This window comes from Ischnura elegans, chromosome X, assembly GCF_921293095.1.
Source record: "Ischnura elegans chromosome X, ioIscEleg1.1, whole genome shotgun sequence".
In the NCBI taxonomy this organism is placed as follows: domain Eukaryota; kingdom Metazoa; phylum Arthropoda; class Insecta; order Odonata; family Coenagrionidae; genus Ischnura; species Ischnura elegans.
The window spans coordinates 36762949-36789690 of record NC_060259.1 but is presented as its reverse complement, the minus strand read 5'-3'; the positions used below and the strand labels follow the sequence as shown (position 1 = coordinate 36789690).

The 26742-nt window shown below is 39.6% G+C and overlaps 1 protein-coding gene across 1 annotated transcript in view; it reads left to right on the top strand.

Moving 5' to 3' along the window:
• The first annotated feature begins 981 nt into the window (after nucleotides 1–981).
• The window catches only part of LOC124171031 (inactive hydroxysteroid dehydrogenase-like protein 1), a 156332-nt gene continuing 130571 nt past the window's right edge, over nucleotides 982–26742 (top strand). The window contains exon 1 of the mRNA XM_046550172.1: nucleotides 982–1242. Coding sequence (XP_046406128.1) covers nucleotides 1047–1242 — 196 coding nt within the window. The 5' untranslated portion in view covers nucleotides 982–1046. The remainder of the gene's footprint in view (nucleotides 1243–26742) is intronic.

Genomic DNA, 26742 nt, shown 5'->3' with positions numbered 1-26742 from the left:
GGATACAGAAATAAAATGACGTCATCAACTCATGAAGAGTGAGTGGCAACTCTCGCGTTATCTAATTTGAAAATTTCAAGAGAGTGGCTTTATGGGGATAATTCTTTTCGTGGTAACTTGCCTTTCACTTTTTCCCCCAAATTATTTAATGAATTGTAATTACAGGTCTGAGTGAACGACCCCATTTGCCTTGATATGGGTCACCGAATTGTGACCCGAAAAGTCTGCGGAATTTGAATCTTTATTCTAAGCGAGGCCAGAAAACTACACGAATGAGTAATGAGTCCACTTAATTTTTAAGTGCACTACTGATGGCTATTTTATTCCTTCTTCTCTATATAATATTTGGCTAAAAGTTGACCATAAATAGAGCCACGAGACTCTAGAGCTATGGACACGAGACTCGAAAGCACGTGACACAACAATGTTCCCACCCCCCTCCCCAACCCGCTTGAAGAATTCAAGCGCCAATATTCTCGTAAATAGTTTAAGATAGAGATTTTTGGTTTGATGCAGAGAAAATGTTGTATTGATTATTCATATTTGATGCTCTTTCCTATAGCTAACCGTTGAATTAGTATCCCTCAAATGTCTCATTCTCGTGAGTGGTTGACGGTTTTCATGTATTATTTTAGGTAGTCGCTGAGGTACCTACTAAGTAAAAGTAGAGGAATTGCTACGTCATCTTTTAGTGAACGAAATGTTATTTCCTACTTTTATAATATAATTTAAGAGATTGCTGTTTTATAAACATTGTTTAACTTTCGAGTCTAGAAAATGAACTTAATAGTTTATCTATGAGCTCAAATTTGTCAAAAATATGGGTTGGTAGTGTTGAATAACTGGATAGCCCTTAGGAAAGGAGGATGAGTGTGACCGACAGGCTTTTATATACTCTTGATGGCGGAAGGGAAAGTGGTATAGCAGGGCTTTGCGCCGAGGGGAAGAGTCGTTGGCGGAGTGGGGTGGTGGAAATTCCCCTTCAGCCGCCCGCCGAAGCTGGTCGGCCGCCACGCCGCCAGTGTCTCCCCCAAGATCAACCCGCGATGACCGCCCCGACCGAGACTCCCATGGCACTGCCGCCAATTATAGTGATCCACGCCCTCCTCGGCTTCTTCGTCGTCGCGTGGCTCGTGCTCAAGAACGTGTGGACGGTGCTCAACGGCATCCGGGCCCACTTCGTCCCCGGAGGCCTCCAGCCCTGCTCCCAAGACCTGGTCACCAAGTTCGGGCCGTGGGCTGGTGAGTCTTGCGACGGACTCATCCCTGGGTCTTTTTTCTGGAGTGACTGTTGCATCAAATTTACGTTATCACCTTGAAGTGTTTAGAATAGAGTCAACATTTTCCGGAGAGATACCGCGGAACAGCATATCACATGATTAACAAGGATATAGTTCTGCCCATTGATTTTATTTAACCGCTCACAACACGTGTTTCGCTTGCAATCATCATCAGTACATCAGTACCTGTGGTATACATATTTCAAGCCTGCCGCATGAACTGATGACGATTGCAAGGCAATCGAAACACTTGCTGTGACTTATTACATAAAATTAGTGGGCAGTACGATATCTTTGTTTATCATTTGAAATTTCAGGGTATAAGGGGGGAGCAGGGAACGTGATAGATAATGGGTAGACCGCATGGCTGCTGAACCCAGGGTTTCGGGTCCAAATTAATATTTGGACCCACCCGAACAAGTGTGAAGTGGTCCAGGGACCGGCACCTCTATTCTAAATGTTACATACGCTTGTGGCTTGGACTAGGGAGAGCTCCATTCACATCTGCTCAATCAGCCTTCGAGTAGAATTGCTGAATGAATGATAAAGAAAACTGATAGGAATAATCACCTGCATTTGCAAAGTGAAAATTTCCTTTCGGAAAAATACTGAGGTAAAATTTTTTCATTATTATTTACAAAGGTCGACTGTGAGTAAAAAAATTGAAAAAATTAAATGAAAAATAAAATCCTGAACATTTCATTGGGGTAGCATAAGTTTTAATCAAGCTGAACGTCAGGACATTAGCAGCCTAACCGACCTGACGAGCGGGAACGATGCGTTCAATTGAGGGTTACCTCATGAGGATGGATGGTGCAGAGCCGTAGGACTGATGTCGTGGCTTAAGTGGTGATGACTGAACTAGCGTGAGCCCAGTATCTTAGGAAAATAAAGCTAAAGATGCGCACGACTAATTTTATGTGTCTAGAGATAAGTTCATATCAAAAATAAACTCAAGATCTTGCCGAGCAGATGCCTCGGAATGAAGTTTAGTGAGTATGGAGGAACTTGGTAGCAACATTGACTGAGCGACTCCATGGCCTGGCTATGTTTGCTAATGTGAAAAAAGTAATTCTGCCCCATTTTAGCCTGAAACACAGAGTGTTCTATGAGTAAAGTACTCCATGCGGATTTTGCGTTAAACTGTGCACTCATAGGAGAGTTTGTTGAAGAGCATGGAAAAGCAATGCTAAATTATAAATAAAATAGAGCAAAAAGGAATGAAGCGGGGGAAGGGAATGTTGTGCAAGAGAGAACTTTCCAGGCCTGGATCATGATTACCGCACAGTTTGAAGAGAATGTATCGGCGTTGTGGAGAATTTCCGAAAATTTCACCCCAAACGCTAAATGGAAGTGATTAATTTCATGCCCCAACTGAGATGGATAAGCGTCTCTACCCGCGGGAAGTAAGAGCGATTTACCCGTGCAAGCGAGGAACAATGATAGTAATCGCAAAATTGGTTAAGCGGCTAAGTTTGCGAACGTGTTGAAGATGTGATCTTTTTTTTCATAAAAACCACCCTTAAAGTAATGCAAACTTACCAGCCAGAATAAAAGTGCTTCTAAAAATGAACTAGGGTAACTAAAAATGAAAAAAGGATCGGATGGTTTCTCAAATAGCTATGGATAACAAAGTTATTTGCTCTCTTTGGATTCATAAAAATTACCATTGGAAATTCTGTCAACTAATGTCTTGTCTTAAATATGTGATCACTTATTAAAACATTTCCATACAATCGGTAATGGTACGATTGATCAATTTTATATTTCTATAAAACTTTCCATATTCATATTATTGAAATATAAATTAAATGTTGAGTCTCACGTATATTGTATATATAAAGTACGCGCATATTGCCTTTAGATTGAAACGAGTATTTTGTAGGACATATTTAAATCAACCTTTTGACCAGAAAGCATCATAAATGAAAATAAAAAAGTACCTCCTGTACAAAACCAGTTCAAAACATGTTTTAATTTTGCCCATAAAAGCGACCGATTAGAAAAGCTGGCCTCAAAAGATGAGCTTTGTTGTGATTAGAGTAAAAGGACTGAATAAAAAACTTATCTCTTGAGAGAGAGGGAGAGATAACTTATCTAAGATGCACCCATGTCGTTCATGGCACGAGTTATGATTTATCAACCCGGCTGTCATTGGTTTCTTGTAATCCTAATCTTACTTAAACACTCAATAGTGGGAAGAATGCTTAGTGAGCGAGAAGAAGAATAGATTACATTCGAGGACTGAAGAGTAACTGCTGAAAAATGAAAAAGAAGAAACTTTATGCTTTCACATGAAATATTCATTCACATATTTACACGACCATGGTTTCAACGTAAGACGTCATCATCAGGTGACGTCATCTTACGTTGAAACCATGGTCGTGTAAATGTGTGAATAAATGTTTCATGTGAAAGCACAAAGGTTCCCCAGACGGCACAGAATCCTCCGTATCTAATTCGTATGCAGATAGTATCCATTGACGAAAAGCGACGGAGCGGTAGTCAATGGATACTATCTGCATACGAATTAGATACGGAGGATTCTGTGCCGTCTGGGGATCGTCTTTTTCATTTTTCATAATGAATCGCTTTCACAAAGTTACGCCTCCAACCATCAATTTTATCAAGTAACTGCAGAAAAAATCGTATGTGAGGAGCTATACAGACCGCGATAATAAGTGAAATGCTCCAATCATTTTGTTCGGGTTTTTAACCAGGTCACACAATTCATATTTTCCGACGCTTCGATGCACGTGTGGTCCATGGCTTCCACGGTATGTCGAGCTGGTCTTCTGTACTGAGCAATAAATATATATAAGGGCATTTCGTGGGAACACCAGTACGATATACCCTCATAGCGATGGACGAGTACATCTCAGCGTCGCGACGCGTCGGAAGAAACGCATTATGCTTCCCACTGACAAACTCGGATAAACTTCGTCAACATTATACACCAGGAAAGCCTCAGGTGATTTTTTACCTAAACAGTAGTTGCCCATGAAAATTATCCTACTTAAGTACTCTAAGGAAAGCATTCCATCCAATATTTTTTCTGATTTTTAAAAAGAAACAGCCTTTTATAGTAGTATATGCATCGATCTGCTTCTCCCTAATTTCGCTCCGCGTTTTAATCGATACCATCCTTAATAACCAAATGGGGAACGTCGTATTCTAGAGATTAGGGCGCTTGGCTATTTCGCGCGGAGTTCCAGGTTCGAATCCCGGATGGATCTTTAAGATAAAAACACTAGAAGTGCTAGTTGGCTCGAGGAAAGGAAGAGGACCCCCTGACCTAAATGTGTGAAGTTCGCACTTCAGTACCTTAGTTCGGGGTGAGCTATAGCCTCACCTGTCCAAACCAACCTTCGGGATGGATCACTCAGGGAGTGAATTACCTAACTACAAAAATGGTTTCAGCTATCAATCGCATTCAGATATAGATAATGAGTCCTTAGAGAGGAAAACTAGCCGAATAACACTATTTTTCGTCTTCGCCGCTTTATCGCCGCCGATTTCGCCCCACACACATCGGCGGACGATGTTCATGAAATACCCGCTTCGCTTCGCTGACGTCTCGGACGGATTGATATGGGCGGCCGAACTCCTCCCGCTGTTTCCACACAGCCTTCCGCTAGGCTCTCTTCCGGGTCTCTCCGTGAAGCAATTGCGTCGAGGGACTCAGTCACAGGGTGCTTGCGAATCACCTTGGCTCGTCCCCCGCCCCTCCGAAATGAGGACAATTTAAACGTTTCATCTGTCTCCCACCCGACGCATAGAGATATCGTATACTTACTGTGCAAGGGCGTACCCAGGATCAAAACTAGGGGGGCAAGCGATGGTTGTTTAAGTTGTAACATTGTAGCATAGAAAAGATGAATAAACCAAGATTTTAAGGAAAAAATGACAGCACTTCAATGGTTTTTCAAATTATTTGCTTAAAAAAAGTTATTTTAGTCATGTGCCGTACACTATTACAGTCTTTCGTGGGTTTGAAGAAAATTTGTTCAAAACTTTCGTTTCAATCCAGTCCCGATTTTCCTTAAAGACGTTTGCGATTTTTGCTTATGGGGGGGTGGGGGGCAGCTGCCCCCTCCTGCCCCCCGCTGGGTACGCCCAAGCTACTTCGTATATAGTAGTACATTCGCACGTCCTAATTTCTTTCCAATTTTGCATTTGCCAATTATATTACATTTTCAATGTGATTTAAAAAATTTGATTCTTACATCTTATTCCAAAAAATCCTCAAAAATCCTGTTGGTCGAATTTGCATTGAAAGTCAACTTGTAGCAGTAATTTTGCAACCATTACCATCTTCATCTCAAGAGATGGACCCAGTAAGGGGTCCCAATTGGCCGATAGGATCATTATCATTATATTTAAACTGAGGGTGTGGGGTTGAGAATGTGTGTATGGTAGCTAAATTTTGATCATGGTTGCATATTTCCCGAGGAAAATAGAATCCCTTCCCGTTTCAGATTGATGACGTAGAAGGAATACTTTATGTTATTTTTTACTGTATCGCTGACTCACAATTTCGGGTCTCATGCTTGATGTTTAAAACATAGAGCGATGCAATAGCATTTTATTTAGGGAAAAATACGAAAAAAGGCTTCATAATCGACGTATTACATAAGAAGAACTTGGAATTCAATCTATACGTTTTTGAGTGATACTATTGGGGAAATTACAATCCATTTGGTGAATGCTTTTGGGATAACGCATCATGCTTGAGAAGCACACATGAAGTGGAGTAAATTGTGACCAAAAAATAATAAAACATAAACTTTAGTGTAAAGCATCCCCTATATGTGAGAAGTTATTGGCCATCTCTTCGATAAACAATCGAATTTATGACCTCATTGACGTAAATCACACCTAGGAAGAAAAAAATACTTCGTTGGTGATTCACAGAATGCTTGCTTGATTTTTATAAATCCCTGAACCAATCTGGATAGTCTAATTTTAAAGCAATATTGTTTCATGGAATCAAATACGAGAATAAACGCAAGCACAAAAATACGTCTATTTCCCTCAGACACGCAGATTTCAGTTCTCATAGTTCTATAACACACATTATCTTCTCTGATTCAGGTTTTTCCGAAAGTTTCATGCCAGATTATTTCATCCAATTTTATCCGAGAAACGATAGAGTACGACGAATTGACGGCTTTAGTACTTTCCAAAGCAAATAACGAAGATATTATTGATCACTTAAATTGAAAAGATCAGTTCAATTAGTCCTACAATAAGAAAGTCTGATACACCTCTGGGCGATTTCCAACATTTCCAGTCATGCGCTTTTCCCAAGTGAAATTTGATACATATTGAAGGGACTGCGGATTGCACCCGTAATTTCATCAACCCTTTCTTATTTTCCCTCGATTATGCCGTTTTCTCGAGGCAGTTTGAGAGAATGACGGTAAAGGGGAATAAGATTTTTTCATACTCTCATGCTTTCATGAATGAGAGTTTCGGGAACGCAGTGGTCCACTAAGAAATCGGAGAAAAAATATTTGACCGGTATCTTTGTGGCTCCACTTGCATTTAAAAAGTTTTCAGGCTTCGAACGTCTGGTTGGACTGCGTCGACTCACTTAAGCCTCTTTCATGATATTTCATGCAGAGACCTCATTTTTCAAAATGTACTTTGATTGCGGTTGAAAGTATGATCCAAGACGCATGTTCAGAGGAAAACTTGAGCCATCTTTGTCGTAACTCTGGTTCCAAATACGAATTTTCTGCACGAAAGTCTAAGGAGGGAATACATCGCGAAGAAATCGTTTGCCTTGACTGAATTTCGAACCCGGATCTCATAATTTAAGTTAGAATGGATTTATATTAGTTCAACACTATTTTCGTATAATAAAAAAAGAAAGAACAATTCGTTTCCTCGGGCGTGACCTCATAGAACCGACTTAAGGTTCTGAAATGCAAAAACCTTTATAATTCCACAGAAATAACTGCACGACCTAGATTTCGACGTGGCATGTCATCATCTGGTGCATTATTCACCTACATCTGCATACCACCCCGCAAGCCGCCAAAAAGGCGTGTGGCAAGGGGTGTTAGGACACCAGCCGTTTACACATAAAAAGAAAAATGCGAAATTACGATCTGCATTCATTAATTATTATTAGCCCTTATGGTTTGGGGGAAGAACGAATTCTCATATCTATCCGTTAGGTTAAATATCTCTCCTCATTTTTCGCTTCTGCCGGACCTGGAAATATAGTGGGGCTGTAATATTTTGTTCTCCGTGTCTCTCTTAAAGATATCTATTCACAATTGTTCAAGAAATGTAATTAATATCTGATTATTCTGGTAGTCTTCGATGCAAATGTACCAGATGATGACGTGCCACGTCGAAACCTTTAGGTCGTACAGTAATAAATTTAAGAGGAATTACGAAGTTTTTACATTTCATTATTCCATTACAATAGAACGAGTCGGTCTAGGTTTACAAGTTACCTCGGGAGATGGATGACAGATAACTCTGGTATTTGGAGGAAGTGATGGAGAAAAGAATCACGGCTATATTTTACTCGCGCGAATATCTCCCACAGCTACTAGCTGGCTTGCTGCTTTTTAAAAGAAACACGCCGAGAAAGGTAGTATGCATGCAAGATGAGCATTAGGGTAGGGATGGAAAGAAAATGGGAAGGGAATAAGGATTCCAGCATCAAGATTTGTTGTCAGAATGGCCCTAACGGAACTGAATCCGTTCAAGCAGATTTGAACATAAATTCTAAAGGATATAGGATATAATCACCCATTAGTCCTTGATAGGCAACCGACCGTTTTGCTCATTGATAAAATAGAGGAATGGAACGAAGGGTGGAAAGAATTCCTCGGAATTTATTTTAATTTTTCACCAGGGATGGCAATCGAAACTAAACGACAGACAAAACCAGTAAAATTTCTAAAGTTTCGTTTCCGGAAGCGAAATATAGACTCGAAACGAAAAAGTTTTAAACCCGGAGAGCTACACTCAGGGTCGAAACGAAATCGGGGTCAAAACTACTTTGGGTCAAAAACTAAACTAAAACTCTGGGACGAAACGAAACACACATAATATTTCGCACCGGAGGAACCACGTGACTCACCTTCAAACAGTTTAGTTTCGACCCACAAACCGAGTACGAAGTATGGTTGATTGAAGAAGAGGCTCAGCCTACCGCCATTAGATGCTTGGAACACTCATATTTTGACCACTAACAGGAGAGCGGTGAACGCAAACCGGCCATTCGATTTTTAAGCTCAATGTTTTAACCTCTCCACATGTATCTCACACGTAATGGGTCGAAACGATTCCCTCTTATCTCCCCCCACTCAAAATTAATATCGCATTCATACATATATGTATATGTATATACACATATATGTATATACACATGTATACTTCCGTATCTGAATCAATTGGTATCTTTTCCTTTTCCAGATTTTAAATTGTTACTCTGTTGAAGAATATCCGTTACTGGTGGAGTTCAAATGTGGGTCCTCAACATGTGATCCAAAGACCTATTGACTCGATCCATAGGGGGTGTATGTTTTGTAGTGCATGTTAGAGGAAGTAAATTTTAATTCTCTGGTGCATGTTGGTGATGGTTCACTCCCTCTGTAGGTGGCTTTCACGGTAATATTTAGACCGAAAAAGGAATTTATGGGACAAAATCTCGCTAGCCTTCCACCAAGTCATTTTCCTCCGTTTATATGCACGGATTGCCTATTCATTCAATATTTCTCGAGGTACCACTTGAATCCAAAATAGAATTCCAGAAGTCTAAGCGATCTTTGCTTTAAATAAGGTTAATTCGACAATGATAAGCAAAACATTATTATCACGGGCAAGATATTATTTTTATAACTCGTAGAATGAAATAGAATCTTCTTGTATATTTTTCTCATCCAAATTTATATGGAAAATAAAAGCATTTCCAAAGATTATTTTGTGATATATTTTTTCTTGGGAAAGCAGCCAAGAATTAACGTGGGATCAAAATTTCACAGCAGTAAAAAATATGTGAGGAACTACTTAGGCAACACCATAGAAAGACCGTTTTACACGATGCACGCATTTGCACAACCTAATGCTCGAACGGAAGTGCATTTCAAAATGCATCGTATAAAGCTGTTAAATGTATGAACGTAAAGTGGAAAAATAGCGGTAACTCTAATTCTAAATACCTGCCCGCCCGTTTGGAAAAAAATGCGCAGTTTGAAGATATGCAATGGCACGATTATAATGGTTGAAACTTTGGATGTTCTAGTAAAAGAGAATTGACTTGACAAGCGCCAGAGAAGGAATACACCGTCAGGGGGTGCGAAGCTGACGGAACGTGTAAACAGATGACACCAGCCGTGAATGGGATTCCCCGGACAAGACCAGTCACATAAATTAGATTCAATATTAGGGTCCTATGATACGAATTAGAATCAATATTGGAGTTCTGTGTTATGAATTAGAACCAATATTGGGGTTCATAAATGTCCGGCGCACTTTATTCTGCATTATCGTTTTCAGGTAACAGAAAATAACTCGAATGCCCCACTGCTCATGGTGCTATTGAAAAAACTCAATCTATTCCGTAACGTAGACAGTGGTAACACTGATTTCCATATTCACGGTCAGAGGTCAAAGCGGTAAATAATAATATTACACAATACTATGCATACGATCTTTAAGAATCATGCTGTAAAAGCTAAAACGAGTCTGAATTGCGATGACACTTGTAAATGTAATTTATGTACCTAAATGTCAGTAAAACTCGAAAGTCAAAAATGAATAAATGAAACCTGCAGTTCAAGAAATTTAAGCAATGGAATTTATATGAGAGGCCAAAACTTCCTCACGGAACAGGACTGAATGTACAAAAACACCTTCTAATAGCAATCTGATCACCAAAGAAATTTTCTGTTTGGAGATATTCCATTCATTAGGATTACTTCATCATTGTGGAGGTGTATACATCATTGAGTATTGATTTAATACAGTACCAGTAATGGAAAACGTTATAGAAGTCCATGCCTGAATCGGCTACTAACTTAAATGAAAGTGCAATAACATGAGTAAAACATCATGCAGTTCCAGGGAATTTAAACTTTCTCGCCAAAAAAGTAATGCATGATGAAATCAAGCTCCCCGACGATTTATGATATACTTCAGCCACAACTTCGGCGCCAAGAAAATTCCCATAGCTTATGAGAATGTCGTTTTTTTCTTTTAGCCACTAACCTGTCAATTTCATCGACAAATAAATTGAATACTAAGTTTCCATTTTCTGCATTACGTTCACTCTGAATATCCATGCCTTCGCATCCCAGCGTGGAGACGGGCGGTGCTCTGTGGGGCAACTTGGAGTTCAGATGGGGAGGCCGGCAATGCTATAAGGCTGGGGAAAGTGTTTCTTCGGTGTTGCGCAAAATTCGTCCCTTAAATGCCCATGCGGCGTGGAAACAGTGGGGCACGAGTGCGTGGCTGGGGGGAGGTATACCACGGTTGAGCTCACGGGGGAAGCAATGCACGATTCCCCACAGAGATCGTGAACAGTGTGCAGATTTACGCTGGGGAGTGGATCGCCAGGCCCACGTCCACGGCGTAACATTTGATTTTTAGCGGGGGTAAAAGATTAAGAGGTAATTGCAGGTCTTAATAGTAAGTATGTTTTTTTTCTGGTACGAGATGTGAAGATATTATCTGAGAAATATCATGCAGCCTGGTTTTACTTTTTGAATTTCTCCTCAGATTCCTCATGTTGCGTATTACGACATCGTTGAAATAAGATAGTACGTATTTATTCAAAATAACTTCAAGGTGGCTTTAAAAAATGCTAGTTTTACCTAAACAGAAGAGAGAACGATCGTTTTGGCATCAATCCTTCACAAACATATTGTTTGTTTGTCCTTGGAATAATTACTGTATTATTATTAGTATATCGTAGTTTTATTCAATAATGAATTTGTAATACGCAAACAAGTCTGATGAAATTCTTAATTGGACTAAATCCCAAAGATCCCAAATGCAATACGAGCTCATTTCAAATTCCAATACCATGAATAACGGCGATAGAAATTAGAGATAAGGGATAAACTCACCGATTATGGAGTTTTTGTGCTCTAATTATCAACGAAAACTCATCTATCCGCTCCCACGCCTCTTTCACGAGACGACCTGTATGGATCGATAACCCACATGCCTTAGACTATTGGTCAACATAATTTCAACACAGTTGAATGAAAGCTGTAAATCAGTGCAAAGGAAAACGGACAGACATAGAACCACATAGAAAAATTTAAGAGATTAGCTCAGAGCCGAGCATAGTTCAGACTGAGTCCAAGATGAATACTAAGAGCCAATGTTTCATATTAAAATTCAAGTAATGAAGATGGTATCCTTTTGAAGAGAGAAAAAATGAACAAGAATGCATACTTGGCAATTGAATACAGTATTTTCTTGTACCCTGTTTTTTTGCACGCAATCAAAAGCAACCTGAACTGAAGTAGCAAATCAGAGAGTTCCGAATACAACTTTGATAATTACAACCCTTGGCTCGAAATTGGAGGCCACAAAACTAATGTATTCATAATAAACATGAGGTAGCACCTGCCTGCTGGTAAATCTGTTAATCACGCAAAGCTATATTGAAAGGACACACTTGAAAAAATTATCATAACTAAACAACAATTTTTGCGGCCGATATCACTCATCAAAAACAGTTGAAGATAATGGTGGTGACATAATAATAATATCAATAAATAGTTTTCAAATTATATATAAAGAGTACTTAGTAGACTGGTTGAATAGAAATCTTGCATAAATGTAGCAATCTTACCAGCAAATTCCAGTACGAATTCCCACCCACTAGGTGTTTTGAACTGACACGTCGACGTCAAACTTTTGCTTAATTTTCAGGACGTTTATGAGATGACCTAGAAAGAGAAATAGGAATAAACAAATAGAATATAAGCATATATATAAAGGTAAAGACTGGTCTGTTTCATACATACTTCCTCCACTTCATTATAGGAGAGTACATAGATGAAAAAAATATTAAGCGACTATATTCGCACATCCATCTGCAATCTTCGATGGAACACGTTAGGCTCCTTTCTTCTCACAAATGAACGCTGAGGGGCACTTCATATTCAGAAAACCACATATTATTAAGAGTATCGTCCTCTTCTTTTGATAGAACCTGATCATAATTCACTCAGTGATTCAACCCGAAGGTTGGCTTGGATAGGTGAGGGTAGATATCACCCCGGATTAGGCCACAGGCGTGTGAACTTGACGCATTCAGGATAGGAGGCCAGTTCCTTTCTCTGTGACACCTCGAACTCTAAAGATTGTGATTTGGGGCGTCCGAAGGCTTTATCCGGGACATGAACCCGAGACCCCTCGATATGGAGCCAAGATCTCTACCCACTAGGCTACCACGCTCCCCGGCAATAAAAAATTGATGTCATTCATCCAAATAATGGCCCACTTATTTGACATTTTCCTCATTGTTTCACCAAAGTAGCAAAAGAAATCACAAAAGAACTCCCTAAGCATGACGACGTAAATTTATCAATGGGGGACCGACCTTGTTAAGTTTACGAGCCATAAGTCTTACCATTGATTAATGTTTTGCTGCTGAGCGGAGAAGGTTCGAGACAAAGGCATTGTTCTCTCAGAGTAAATCTCCGTCACCAAATGGGTCTTTCCAAAAACGTAAAAACTTTCGAGGGCAATCAGCTTCATTTCTTTCAATCACATTGCAGAAAGACCCATCTTTCACAATTAAGATGGTGCGTAGTTTGTGGGTACGAAGCTACAACTCTACTCAAAATACTAGATAAGATCGCAGTATTAAAATATGAAGAACTCTATCAAAGGGATGGTGCCACCCAAATACGACGATATTTTTACCAATCTGGCAATCAACTATGTTCATACCGACAAACTAAAACATTTATAATGGCCTACAGCTATTAGATCTGGCTATTTATTCATTTATTCCTATACTACCGAAAACAGCACTTTGGCATTTTACATCGGGGGTTTTTATGTAAAGAAAATAACTTACACGAGCATTCATACCCTGGATAGGGGCAATATCGAACCCGCGACCTCTTGTATGGTAGGCAAGAACTTTACTCCTCCGCCAACGAGGCCGGCAATCCATAGGCAATGAGTAATTATAACAATCTTTTGAATAATTGTTTTGATATAAGAAAAAAATGAACGCCATTGGTTAAGTTCTATTTAATACTTAACAACAAAAGGTGTGCAAAATCAAATTATCATAAAAAGGAAATGAATTTAAATAGCAAGGAAATTGGGAATAATTAATTCTAATAAAAAGTGTCTATTGAAGAAATAAATTTAGACAAATATGGAACGAATTAAAAGTAATATAAAATTAAATTAGACAACGTTTACTTTCCAAACGTGACCGTACTCCCATGGCAGCCGCAATTCTGCGCATGACCTCAGTGAGAGACTTAGAGGAAAGGCCGAAGCGTTAAGTGGCAGAATGTTGATCGGAACCTACCCATTGATTAGAGACTTTTGTGCCGCAGCGAATCGCAAACACGGTATAATTTGGGCTCCTTGTAGTGGCGAGGAAGGCCGCGGCCCCCATAACCTTTCGCGACCTCGACTGGGGAACGAAGACTTTCCGCCCTTCACGCAGCCAGCCACTTACCGTGCCCGGAAATCGGCCAAAAATCAATGCAAGGACTACCAACACCCCACGAATCTACTTCGCCGCACGGTAGCAGTCACAAACAAGACCTCAGGTAACGCTCAGAGGAGAGCATCGACAGTTGCAACCATAGGAGGAGCGGAGAAAAGACATTTAAATTTGTGGATTCCACTATTAAGGGAACCCATTACTCCCGTTCGACCAGTCTCTTATCGTGGCATTTTAACTAAAACTTAGAACCTATTCGGGCACTTATTGCTTATGCTATTATCTTGAAATTTTCAGAAAATGTAGACCGGATTTTAAGGCCTGTTTACACGATACGTTAACACGCATTAGTTAATGTCTGTTTGCGTGAATAAATTTTGTGGACCGGAACGGAACATGCACGAATGCATGAGTCAAATAAGAACAGGTTCTATTTTCTGTTCATGTATTTGCAAAGGTTGGAAAGCTACACGATGCATTTTTGTGTTCGTTCACGCGCTCATACATTTAAACATTAACTCATACGGGTTAATTTACCGTGTAAACAGGCCTTAACATTTGCATTATCTATTATTTAAAAAAAATTACCTCAGTTTTTTCTCGAATGTAAAATTTTTGCATTTGAGATACAGAAAATATTAAAAAATATTTCAATTGTTTTTTTTTTCGAATTTTTACAATGAACGTACACGAACATCCATGCCCTGGATCGGGGCAACCTGCCCAGGCGGGACTCGAACCCGTGACCCCTTTGTGTGCGACGGGTAATGTCAATTTCCATTCAATTTTATGCCCCTATGCATTAACCAATTAAAACTCACGCTATCTTTCTGAAATTTCCAGGATGGTTAGAGTAGACCCCATTGATCTGTTTCTCAAATATGAAAATTTAACCATAGTTAATATACAGCAAAATGTTCATATTTGAGATACATGCATACATTGATGAGGGCACACTATGCGTATCCTGACAATTTCGGCATACGTTACTATTGTGATCAATCCAAAATAATAAAAAATGTTCATGCGCACACAATGCGCAAGAGTAATGATAGCTTACAACTAATCAGTCTGTTAACACTGGTAAAATTCTTACACCCACCTTTCCGTCGTTGCGAACAGAGGACGAAGAGAATTCCGAGAAGTGAAGTTTCATTCCGGGCTCAGTAACAGGGCTTGATGAATGCACATCTGACCAGGGGCGCAGCTAGGAATTAAGGTTGGGGGGTTTAGGTGCAACTAATACCGGGGTGTGTGAGGGTATGGAATACCCAGCAGGATAAGTGGCAGGTGCGAGATTAATAAATTGCGGAATTTTAAGATAAATGGTTCAGAATGGTGAGTTTAACGGCTTTCTGAGGGATATTTTATTAGTCCTTACAGTATACTATTAGTAGTATAGATCCAATTAAGTAAAATGGATTAAACGTAAAAATTTCTCTGAGCTCTGGGGGGGGGGAGGGGGTTATCCCCCAAAACCTCCCCTCGCTGCGCCACTGCATCTGACAATGAGACTTAGCTGGAGAGCTTTGGCCAACGGAAATACTATCAAAGATTATCATTTACATTAAGATTTTTCATTTTCTCTCAAAATTTTAATCCTCAGGAAGTTGGACACATGAGAAACGATATTGTTTAAAGAAGTGAATAATCAATACCTCTCATTGTTAGAGCTATAATCTTAGAGTTAAGTTTGGAGTAATTTTACCATTTAATTTCAGTAGGTGTGCCTGAAAAAATGTAACGGGACAGATTTTATGGTTTGATAACTACAAATAACACAAAGTCGTAATATTTGTAGTTTAAATATAAATGAAAAGTGGTATTCCCAGAGTTTTTTTTTCGATTTTAGGGCGAAACAATTAGTTTCGTAAGTTAAAATCTGAAAGAGTTAATGGTTTATCGAAGGAAACCGATCTTTGATACCTTACATATCATCGTTAGCGGTTGAATAAGGTTATCTTTTTGAAAGATAAGTGAAAACTTAAACGTGTATTATTTAAGAAGGTATGTCACAACTAAACAAATACCGTATCACATTTTGATAATGCTCACGAATCAAGGAATCTAAGTAACACCCACCTACTTAGTTCTGGCTATACGTAAAATAAATTTATGAAAAGAAAGAGAAAGCATTTAAGACTTACATATTTTTTCAGTCGAAGTTTTGCATGCTCCAATTCGAGGAATTTTCCTTTGCTGTCTGTAAAGGTGACAGCAAGCCCATTCCACAATCCATTCACCGGTGAACGTTTATTTTAGGCTTGTCAGCCTTTAAATCCGTCGGGTAATCCACTCATTTTTTAACGCAAAAATATAATAAAAGTAGAGGAGTAAAGTTCTTGCCTACCATACAAGAGGTCGCGGGTTCGAGATTGCCCCTATCCAGGGCATGAATGCTCGTGTACGTTATTTTCTTTACATAAAAACCCCCGATGTAAAATGCCAAAGTGCTGTTTTCGGTAGTATAGGAATAAATGAATAAATAGCCAGATCTAATAGCTGTAGGCCATTATGAATGTTTTAGTTTGTCGGTATGAACATAGTTGATTGCCAGATTGGTAAAAATATCATCGCATTTGGGTGGCACCATCTCTTTGATAGAGTTCTTCATGTTTTAATACTGCGATCTCATCTAGTATTTTGAGTAGAGTTGTAGCTTCGTACCCACAGACTGTGCACCATCGTAACTGTGAAAGATGGGTCTTTCTGCAATGTGATTGAAAGAAATGAAGCTGAGTATAGGCAAGAGAAAATTCTCCGTTACCAATAACTTTTTGTCTTTATCTATTGCGTTAATTCTACCAGGAAATATTTTATGACGCTCTTGACCGAGTGCCTCTGTTTTCCACTGCGGTAAAACTAGTATGATTGACTTTGAGGATTCTGACATGTGATCGCAGGAATGGGGAAAAAGGCAATTACGCCCGTGGCAAAACATCTGTGACGCAAAGCACCAATGCCTTAGTTTTTGCAGCATTAACAGAGCAAGCCTTCTCGCTGAGCGATAAATCTGATACTACGCGTTCGACGAAAATATTCTCTATATCATGTTGATTCACGAAACCATCAATTAATCGATTGACTTTCTTTTCCATTAAACTATTGAGATGATTTGCAAAAAACGAGTCACAGCAACAAAATTAAAGTTTAAAACAAATGAGTTTTCATTGAAAACGTCAAACTTGGGAGGCGCAGAAGCCATCTCTGCCGGTTCATTAGTTTTTAAAGAGCTGAAGAAGAAAATTCCAACAAAATTACAATTTTTCTCAGCCCTTGTGACTTTTCCCATCCTGAAATATCCTTCGAAGTATGGGCCACTGAAAAAAGAAACAGTATTAACCTGTGATTTTCTACTTTTGGTTGAAATTTTCGCGATCAACAAATAGCACTCTCTATAAGATACTTTTTCAGGGATACGTTTTGGTCTCATGTAGTTTTGCGTTTTTTCGCATAAATACTTAAAAGTAAAATGACGTCACACTCCAATGTTTCTCTTTTTATTTTATATTTGGCCTCGGCTTGTGTATTTCCAAGTCATTACATGCCTGACTATTTTCTGGCATTCACAAGATTGATGTACCTTATTTATTGCCCAAATACTTAATTACTACTTAATCTTGCGTAAAGATGGTCAGCATCATTCTGGGCACGCTACAGAGTATGCTTATGAAAAATTCAGGCCAATTAACCACCTATAATATAATTAACATTATTTTATACTTCAGGAATCCTCGATATATCAGAGAACTAAAGTTGCGCCGCAGGGCGCTGGATAAAATGCTGGTTGGTGCCTCGACTGTTGTGAAATTTACACGTCAATTATAAATTCGAAGACCTGACGTCAAAGTATTTGGTGCCCAAAAAGTTGTTTTTTTTTGTGATTTTTTTCTCATGCTCACAGAGCATTCAATTCATTCGACAACTGCAGCAAGACACTGGGATATCTTGGGTCGTTGATTTTTTTTACAACCGTTCTGACGAATTCCAAGTTAGGAAAGAATAATCGGACCCAGTTACGTTTCGAGAACGGCTGGATAGCCCCACACCTCCCAGCAAATCCACCAAAAGTGTTGTTGCGAAAGGCTTCCGATTACAATCGATTGGATACCGTTAAAAGCAGACGTTACGCAAGGGTACAATGCGTGGCTTGGCCATTTTGGGAGGTGCACTAAAGCTGAAGGTATTGAAGATGTAACATCAGCCCCGGTGGGATAGGTCAAGGATTGATAGCTGGAATAAATATGGGAGGAGATTCCCAATATCTTATCCAGTGGGGTTACCTGCGTTGAAAACTCAGTGATTTAATGAATAACGCCCATTTTTCATGGACGTCTTGAATTTTTACCTCAACTTATCATTTCTACAGCTCTCTTATGAACATACTAACAGCAACAATAGTTTAATATTGATATAAAACCCCTACACGATAGACAAAAAAGGAAAATATAGAAATAAAGACTCCTACTCTAGCAAGTAATTGTTTTCTACGTGAAGCCATGCAGCAACTTTGTTTCGCATTTGAATTGCTTTATTGCCCCGAATATTGCCCGGAACGAGCAATGTGAGGGGATTTCCAATGTTTTAACCGCTGGGTTTACTTGCGTTGAAATTTCAAATGGTTTAAGGCATAACGTCCATTTCAAGGATACCTTGAATTTTAACCTCAACTTATTATTTCTGCAGCTCTTTTACGAACATACCAACTGCAATAATAGTTTCACACTGGAATTAAACCACTAAACGATAGAAAAAAGAAAAAAAATTGCAAAAAAGACTCATACTTCAGCATATATTTATTGTTTCTTATGTGAAGTCATGAATCAACATTGTTTTGAATTAAAAATGCGGTATTTCCACGTAATTTTCCGTTGCGTTTTAGGCGAGTTAATATTGAAAACCGACTTCAAAATCACAGGCGCAGCGCACGATTGTCAGCCAATGTGATCCCTTGTGTATGATTCCAATCTCAGCTCGAAGTTCAAGTGGGTATATCAGTCATCAAGTGCAGAACTCTTTCGGCCTTACGGCTAATCTAAAAACCTGTTGGGTTTTCGTTCGAAATGTGAAGTGCGGGGCTGTTATCGAGGTATGTTAAATAAATGTTTGGGCGAAAAAGCAACCACGCCCAACCATATTAAGTACCAAAAAAATTCTAAAGTCACGCTCCATGAGAAAATTTCGTGGGGTCATAGGATCCATCACCCATCATCGTGCCCATCATATTTGCTCGCTAGAAAATAAGGGAAAGGTAATGCTGCAGAGTACGTGCGACGATTGGAAGGGGGATAACGAGCGACTTTAATGCCTTTAAAATCCAGTCTTTTTAGAATCCATTCAAATTGGCGATTAAAAAGCATGAATAAACGAACATGGTGGGCAAATAGACAAAGTCTGATACAAAATATATCCCACACTTTTCCCCCACTTCCCATGCTATCTCGGCAACCTATTAACTTGTCCTTATGGATTAGAATGTCCTCATCCGTGTCCCCAAATAAACTGCCGGCCATAACTAACAGGGGCGCCATCTAGGTAAACCGTTGATCGCTCCAATGCATTTAGTAGACTTCCTCCAAGGTAAACCACTTTTGAAGACGGGATTTCTGTTAATTCGGAAAAGGAATGAGAAGGCATGAGAAGATAGGGTGGGATTTCCTGGATCAAATGTTTTGAGACGCAGAGATCGGTTTCTCGAAGCGTGAAGGTCAAAGAATATGCGGGAGCAGAATAGCAGGAAACGCTTCATGAGATTCGGACGAGACGAACAGAGCTTCACTGCAAAGCAAATGAAACATGTTAAACATAATTATAATAGTGCAGGGAATAGAATTTTCCCAGACAGCGCATAAAGGCATCGAATGATCTATTCCTCTGAATAGGACACTGACTCCCTCTCCATCGGTCGTATTTTGTTTTTTTAGCAACGAAAAAATAATTTGAAACTAAGGCATTAGATAAAAAGAGCTTCATAGTACCTACAGTAAATGGAGCATGTTAAGCCTTACGATAACAGCGCAGGGAATATAATTTTTCCAGGCAACTTATAAAGGCGAGGAATAATCTATTCCTCTTAATAGGATGCTGATTAATTATGCTGTCTCTCTCTCCTGCGGTCGAATTTTCTATTTTTTTCAGCATTGAAAAATTTAGGCGGAGCAATCATTTAGGCCATATCTTGAGACAAGATGGCCTGATAGAGATAATCGTCGATGTGCATGAGGATGGCAAAGATCGGCAAAAGAAGACCTCGAAGAAAATATATGGAATAAGCAAATATGGATGCAAAAGAGAAGAAATATGTTAGTGTGAAAATATTAGCTGATAAGAGAATTGAGTGAAGAGGTTCGTCACACCAACTTAGGATTGTAGACCAGTGATGATGATGATGATGAAGAAACTAAAGTCTCTCCCACTAATTAAAAACTTCCGCATGGAAAATGACTCTCTCGTAAGAAAATATAACGTTTTTATACATAGAATATCCAGGTGAGATCGATCATGGGTATTTTAGTGAATATCTTTCTATGATCTTTATTGTAGAATGGATAACGTAGACTAAATCAAGAGGGTCGTATGCTTACGGTTTGAAGTTGAAATACAAACTTTACCTTTACCTTTACTGCCTTAACCTTCTAACGATGTTACTGCAAATACGATTGAAACAGAGAAATGAATAAATAAATCTCTCGGCAATATTTAGCGCACAGAAAATATGACATGGCAAAGTAACAAAAATAAAATAGTGCCATTTCCAAATAATAATGTTTAAACGTCCCAACTTGCCTTTAATTAATAGCGAACTATTCTCAAATTTTATCAGACGTAATGCAATGAAAAAATACTCACTTTAACTATAAGGTTATAATCTGGACATTTTTAAGGCTGATAGAATAGATTTTTTCAACAATCTCTCAATCTGAAGTATAAAAAAATAAATTTGAGGAAAATTTTCTTATTTGAAACAGAAATTTTGTGCACCCACCAAAAAAATGCTCCCACTGACCTAGTGTATGTAGAGCTAGACCTATGTAGAGCTGGTCTTTCCTTTATCGAATCCTGATGATGCCGCATTGCAACGAAACCGGTCGGTTGAAATTAAATAGACGAAGTCTGCTCGGATTTTCCACCGGGTGAGCTGATTGTAGGCCGACGTTTCGATGGCTGCGTCTGTCATCATATTTCGGGCAAAGGAAAACGATGCCTCTGCTTTTATTATGAAGCAACTTCGCTTTTTAACATCTGAAACTATTGTATATAAAGTAAAATTGCGCTATCACCCTATTTGTGGTTATTCAGAGGCAGCAAGAGTAACTATTTTTTACAATTAACATTTGTGTTAATCGCTCAGCTGCAATACAAATTTTAAGGATCGGATTCTTCGCACCTAAAGAATGTGCCCTCGGGCGCAATGGAAAACGCATATGACTATGAGTTAGAGTATTCCAGGTTCGAACTAGGCATACTATTGAATAAAATCTTTAACATCCGGAATAACACATGTGATAAAAAACTATTTTATCCTTATTTTACTTGTATTCGGAGCAGATGTTAACTGCTGAAAGTTACTAGCGTTCATTCCAATGAAACGACTCCACAATTCATTCATCCAGCAGATATGTATGTCTTAAAAAAAGATGCTCGCAGACTAATCCGTATACATAGTATCTAAATGCTGACTGTCAATCACAGAAGTCCTACAATGGTGAAGGCAACAAATGCTCGATGAAATAAACGATTTCTCAATTGACCTAACTTGCAGAGTCACTCGTCTTGCGGCGGATACCCTCGGGCGTCATACTCAGGGCGAGGGCGTGGAAATCATCTCTAAAGAATGAAAGTGCACCTATACCTATATACACTCGGACTGCGCAATGGCATCTAAATTTAGTCCACTCCAATAGAGTTACAAATGAACTTGAGCACCCACATAGGAAATCCAGTTCTCCGGATAGATACTGGAATACCCACGTCATATACACACGACCGTTTCATCTACATCTACTTAGTACTATGCAATCCACCAACAGGTTGTGTGGCACGGGGTAATTCCACAGCAGGCATGCAGCACTAATCCTGAAGTTAATCAGACACAGTGGCGCAGCGAGGGGGGGGGGGGGTTTGGGGGGTAACCCCCCCCCCCCAGAGCTCAGAGGAATTTTTAAGTTTAATCCATTTTACTTAATTGGATTGAGATTACTAATAGAATAGTGTAAGAATTAATAAAATATCCCTTAGAAAGCCGTAAAACTCACCATTTTGAACCATTTATCATAAAATTCCGCAATTTACTAATCTCGCACCTACCGCTTATCCTGGTGGGTATTCCATACTCCCACACACCCCGGTATTAGTTGCACCTTAACCCCCCCCCCCCCCAGCTTTAATTCGTAGCTGCGCCCCTGATCAGACAAGCGCTCGCTTGGCAGACACAGGCAAAGTAAATGAGACAACGTCACAAGGTCATACCAGAAACTAGGAGGATACCAAGGACACGAAAATCCTACCATGCAAATAAAACTGGAAATAGAAAACGAAAATTTGTCGTAGTAAGTGATTCATGCATGAGTTATTACATGCCCAGAAATGCATGCAGATATTGACAATTATAGTAAATTATTTACTATACATGCAGAGGTTATGCTACCTTGTTCGAGTCAAGCTTTCGTAGGGGTAAAATATCGCAGGTATTATGGTCGCTTATCGTAAGAGGAAAATATGGCATCTTAAATCTGTTATCGGTTCTGCAGTCTATTTACCAAATTTATCCTTTTGATCGTTTCTACCATAGCAAATTAGGCTCTCTCAAAATATCTTGAACATCAGGCAAAAAGTATTCCACTGGAAATTTCCGAAAAAGATTTTATCTAAATATTTCCTTTCGATCGTAGCAATTTTCAACAAATCTTGCTCCACGCCTTTGTATTCTATCTATATCCGGAACCACTTCTTTTTCATACGGGTCCCATACACTAGCGGGGAACACCATCGCAATCTCACGAGAGAATGAGAAAATAGTTATTCTACTTTTTAATCGCATATTACAAGAATTCTTTTAATAAATCCTAATTTGCGAGTTGCCTTCCCACACATTTTCTGAATGTGCTTTCCCCAGGATGTCCTGGGTAAAACGTACTCTCAAATATTTAACCGACTCTTCTTTTAATAACTTTGCCACATTATTTGAATTCGTTTCCGTAAGATCACCGAAGTTGAGCAATGCTGAGCCCGGTCTAAGGCTGGATGGATGACCATTCATTACATTAGTAAGCCGGGAAAGTACTAAATGACATCTACATCTATGTAATACCCTGCGAGCCACCTCTAGGGTGGTTAGCGGGGGTTGATAAATCATCAGCATGCAGCATGCAAGAGGATTCCCACATGCAAACCTCACGGTCATAAAAATGTTACCCATGCTAACAAATTGTACTTCCACTTTCACGCAAAGGCAAAACTTGCCAACTTATCATCTGCCTATGAAGCCTAGAACATGAAAAAAATGCTGCTAGAAGTGCAGGGAAGATTCAGAAACATTCAATGAGGATTACATAACTTAGTAGGCTACAAGACCCAGGGGCGCAGCTAGGAATCAGGGCTGGGGGGTGGTTTAGGCGCAACTAATACTTACGGGTGCTGGGGTATTGCATACCCACCAGGGTAAGTGGGTGTTGCGGGGGCCCTCCTCCAGAAAATTTTAAGAATAATGGTTCAAAATGACTAGTTTTACCGCTTTGTGAAAGATATTTGATTAATCCTAACACTATTCTACAAGTAATACTAATCCATTAAGTAAAATGTGTTAAACTTAAAAATTTCTTTGAGCTCTGGGGGGGATTTTATCCCCCAAAACCCCCCTTCGCTGTGCCACTGACAAGACCATACATACCTCAACCATGGCGCTTTGTGCTGAGCTACCACAGAGTCCGCGCCAAAAATTCTGCCTGCACGAGGCGAGGCGGAAGTAGACAGAGCCTTCCAGACGCTCTGCGGCTGAGCTACGAAAGAAAGTGAGAGGGGTCACCCCCACTCCAGCGGCCTTGAGCCGATTACGCAATCAGGTGGCCGCTGAAGAGTTGAGTGACACTGAGCGAGTCGGACCCACTCGATTCACCGTAGTCACTCTCGCCATTTCCTGAGCATCATGCCGCTCACTCGATCGAATCCTTCGCGTCAACACTCCGAACCGGGTCATGCAATAAGGATGACTTCGTGGATTGGATGCAATCGCCACCGCTTTGGCCGCGGGAACCAATTATCTTGAGCGCCGAGTCATGGAACTGCGCGTCGTCTTCGAGAATACAGTTATAATGGCGATGCGCTTCATACACCTAACGCGAGAGAGTAACTGTTGCTAGAGAAGTAGTAACGTTATTGTGGGGGGGATCGGGTTGGTCACTTGAGTTCGTTGCACACACTGGTTTCAACGTTAACACGTCATTATCACGAGCTGTCTCTCTCTCTCTCTTTCTCTTAATAGGCAGTTCTTGATAATGACGCGTAAACGTTGTTAGCGGTTGCGCGAATAAAATAGAGCGGAAAATTACTAAGGCTGTTTATATCTTATGTTAGAACCCTATGTGAGAGTTGTGTGGAGGGCACCTCAAACGGTACACTCCGTCCGTCGGACGGGACGTTAAGCCGTGGTCCCCTTGGCTCCTTCCGTTGAGAGCAGGCTAATTCTGACGCCAGGTTTCTCTCCACCGTATGCCGCAAATGGCCTTAGCCGTTGGTCACCTCCTCTAATTATCATACCTCACGTTCTATGATTCTCATCCATGCTTCCAAATTACAGTGAAATTATTGCTTAGCGAATGTTTCCAATTCAAAACAACTCGTGTTCCAAAGTGGTTCTATTCGCTTGCGGGCCAGCATGATTTACACGCAAAATAATCTAAATATTCGACTCTGCAGGTTTTGTCTACAAATCATGTCTTACGGCATAGGCTCTTTGAACTCAATGGAAGTGAAGTCTATAATAGCTATAACTAACGCAAGTTAGGAAATTTCACACCTCGCTAGTAACTCCCAGGAATTTGGTTGGAACAATTATAACTGTAACTCTACATTGGCGTTTACCTTTTGATTATTTCATATTTCTTAAAAAAAATACCTCTATTTGATGCGATACAGATATTTAACAATTTTTTTGCTTCGGTTGATGATGCTACTAAATATTCAATTCGGTTCGATTTGATATGTACATTATCGCATATAATAAAAAAGAAAGAAGAAAGAAAATTTTAAGAGGTTTAATACTTTCTGTGATGAGAGTCCAGAATTCTTTCACTAAATTCCGCGGAAAAAAGGAAATCTTGAAAAAAATTGACATGAAATCCCATGGGTTTTTGAGCGAAATAGGCTGTAACTGAAATAGCGGTTTCTCTTGTGGCGCACTGTGGAAAATATGACAAAACTAACCCTTAATGCTGCAATCATTAGAAAGCAAAGCTGCGCAAGTCATAGGTACAGCAGAGGCTAGTAAAATCGTACGCTCTGACTGAAATTTCTGCCAAAAGCAAAAAAAAAGAAGCATCGAACAGCTGGAGCTACGATGGGTGACGAAACGAATGGGAGATACTGAGTACCTAAAGATGCTCTAACAATCCCTGTTTCCTTGGACCATTCAACTGCAAATATAATTTTGCCTTATGCTCGACGGAGCGATATGCATGGAGCATAATTAATGTATACATGGTGGGAAGTTTACTTAAGAAACGAATGAATCATGAAATTAACTAGAGGCAACAGCTCGATTTTGATTTGTATGAATTTATTAGAAGGCAATGTACGTCAAAATGTGCTTTCCTTTTGATGAGATACCATTCCATATCTTATATCCCTCTTCCAAAATCAACTTTGATATTCTATTAATGATCGCAACCGTTGTATTCAAAGAGAAATTGCGTCGCAGTTGAGCTTATTTTTAATGCCTACCATTTAACCTGAAGTGTCAAATGTCCTTTTGGCTTCGTTAACCATAAGTGCGAACTAATTTTATAAATGGAAAATCTTAGTTTTGTTTTGTGGCATGGGCTCCGGTAGAAAAGTTGTCATGGGGGTGTTTCCTTCCTTCCACTGGGGCTCCTTGTAGTAATATTCGCCTACGGGTATTCCAGCCCCGTCGCAAGCCTCGGCTCTCGGCGACGCACGCCTCTTCCAGCGAGGGCCAAAGTTCTTGTGCATTGTGTACCAACCCCCCAGTTTTGAACAGAAATTCGCCCGATTCACTCAACCGGTGAGTGGAGTGTGAATGCACAGAGACTTTTGGAAACGATACTACGTACATCAAGTCACCAAGAAGGCCTCAGTGCCAATGAATCATTTGTCATTTGTTTCCTCTCCCTGAGTCACGATTGTCTCCATGCCTCGGGCTATCGTGTGAATTTTCAGCTTGAAGAGTTGTAAAAACGCCTAACTCACTTCCTTATTTCACAATATAGTTCATATTAATCACTGAATGAGGGGATGTAGACGGATTTCACCGGCAAATTTCGCTCTGCAGCAGTTCCGCCGCTCACATTTAGAAAAATATCATTCCAGAGAGCTTCCCGCACAATATTACATTATTCAATTTATATTATTAAATCTAAATAACATCTGTGGCACATAATATTAATTAATTTAACACTGTACTAAGGCAAAGGAAAAGGCGTTAAATCAATGTTTTACTACTCGTCCGTCGATAGAATTATCATTATACTGGTTTATCAGAACATTTTGACGGAGTCTATTTTATTTCTCTTTAACTGTAGAGCTACGTTTCACCTCCAAAGAAATTTAAAA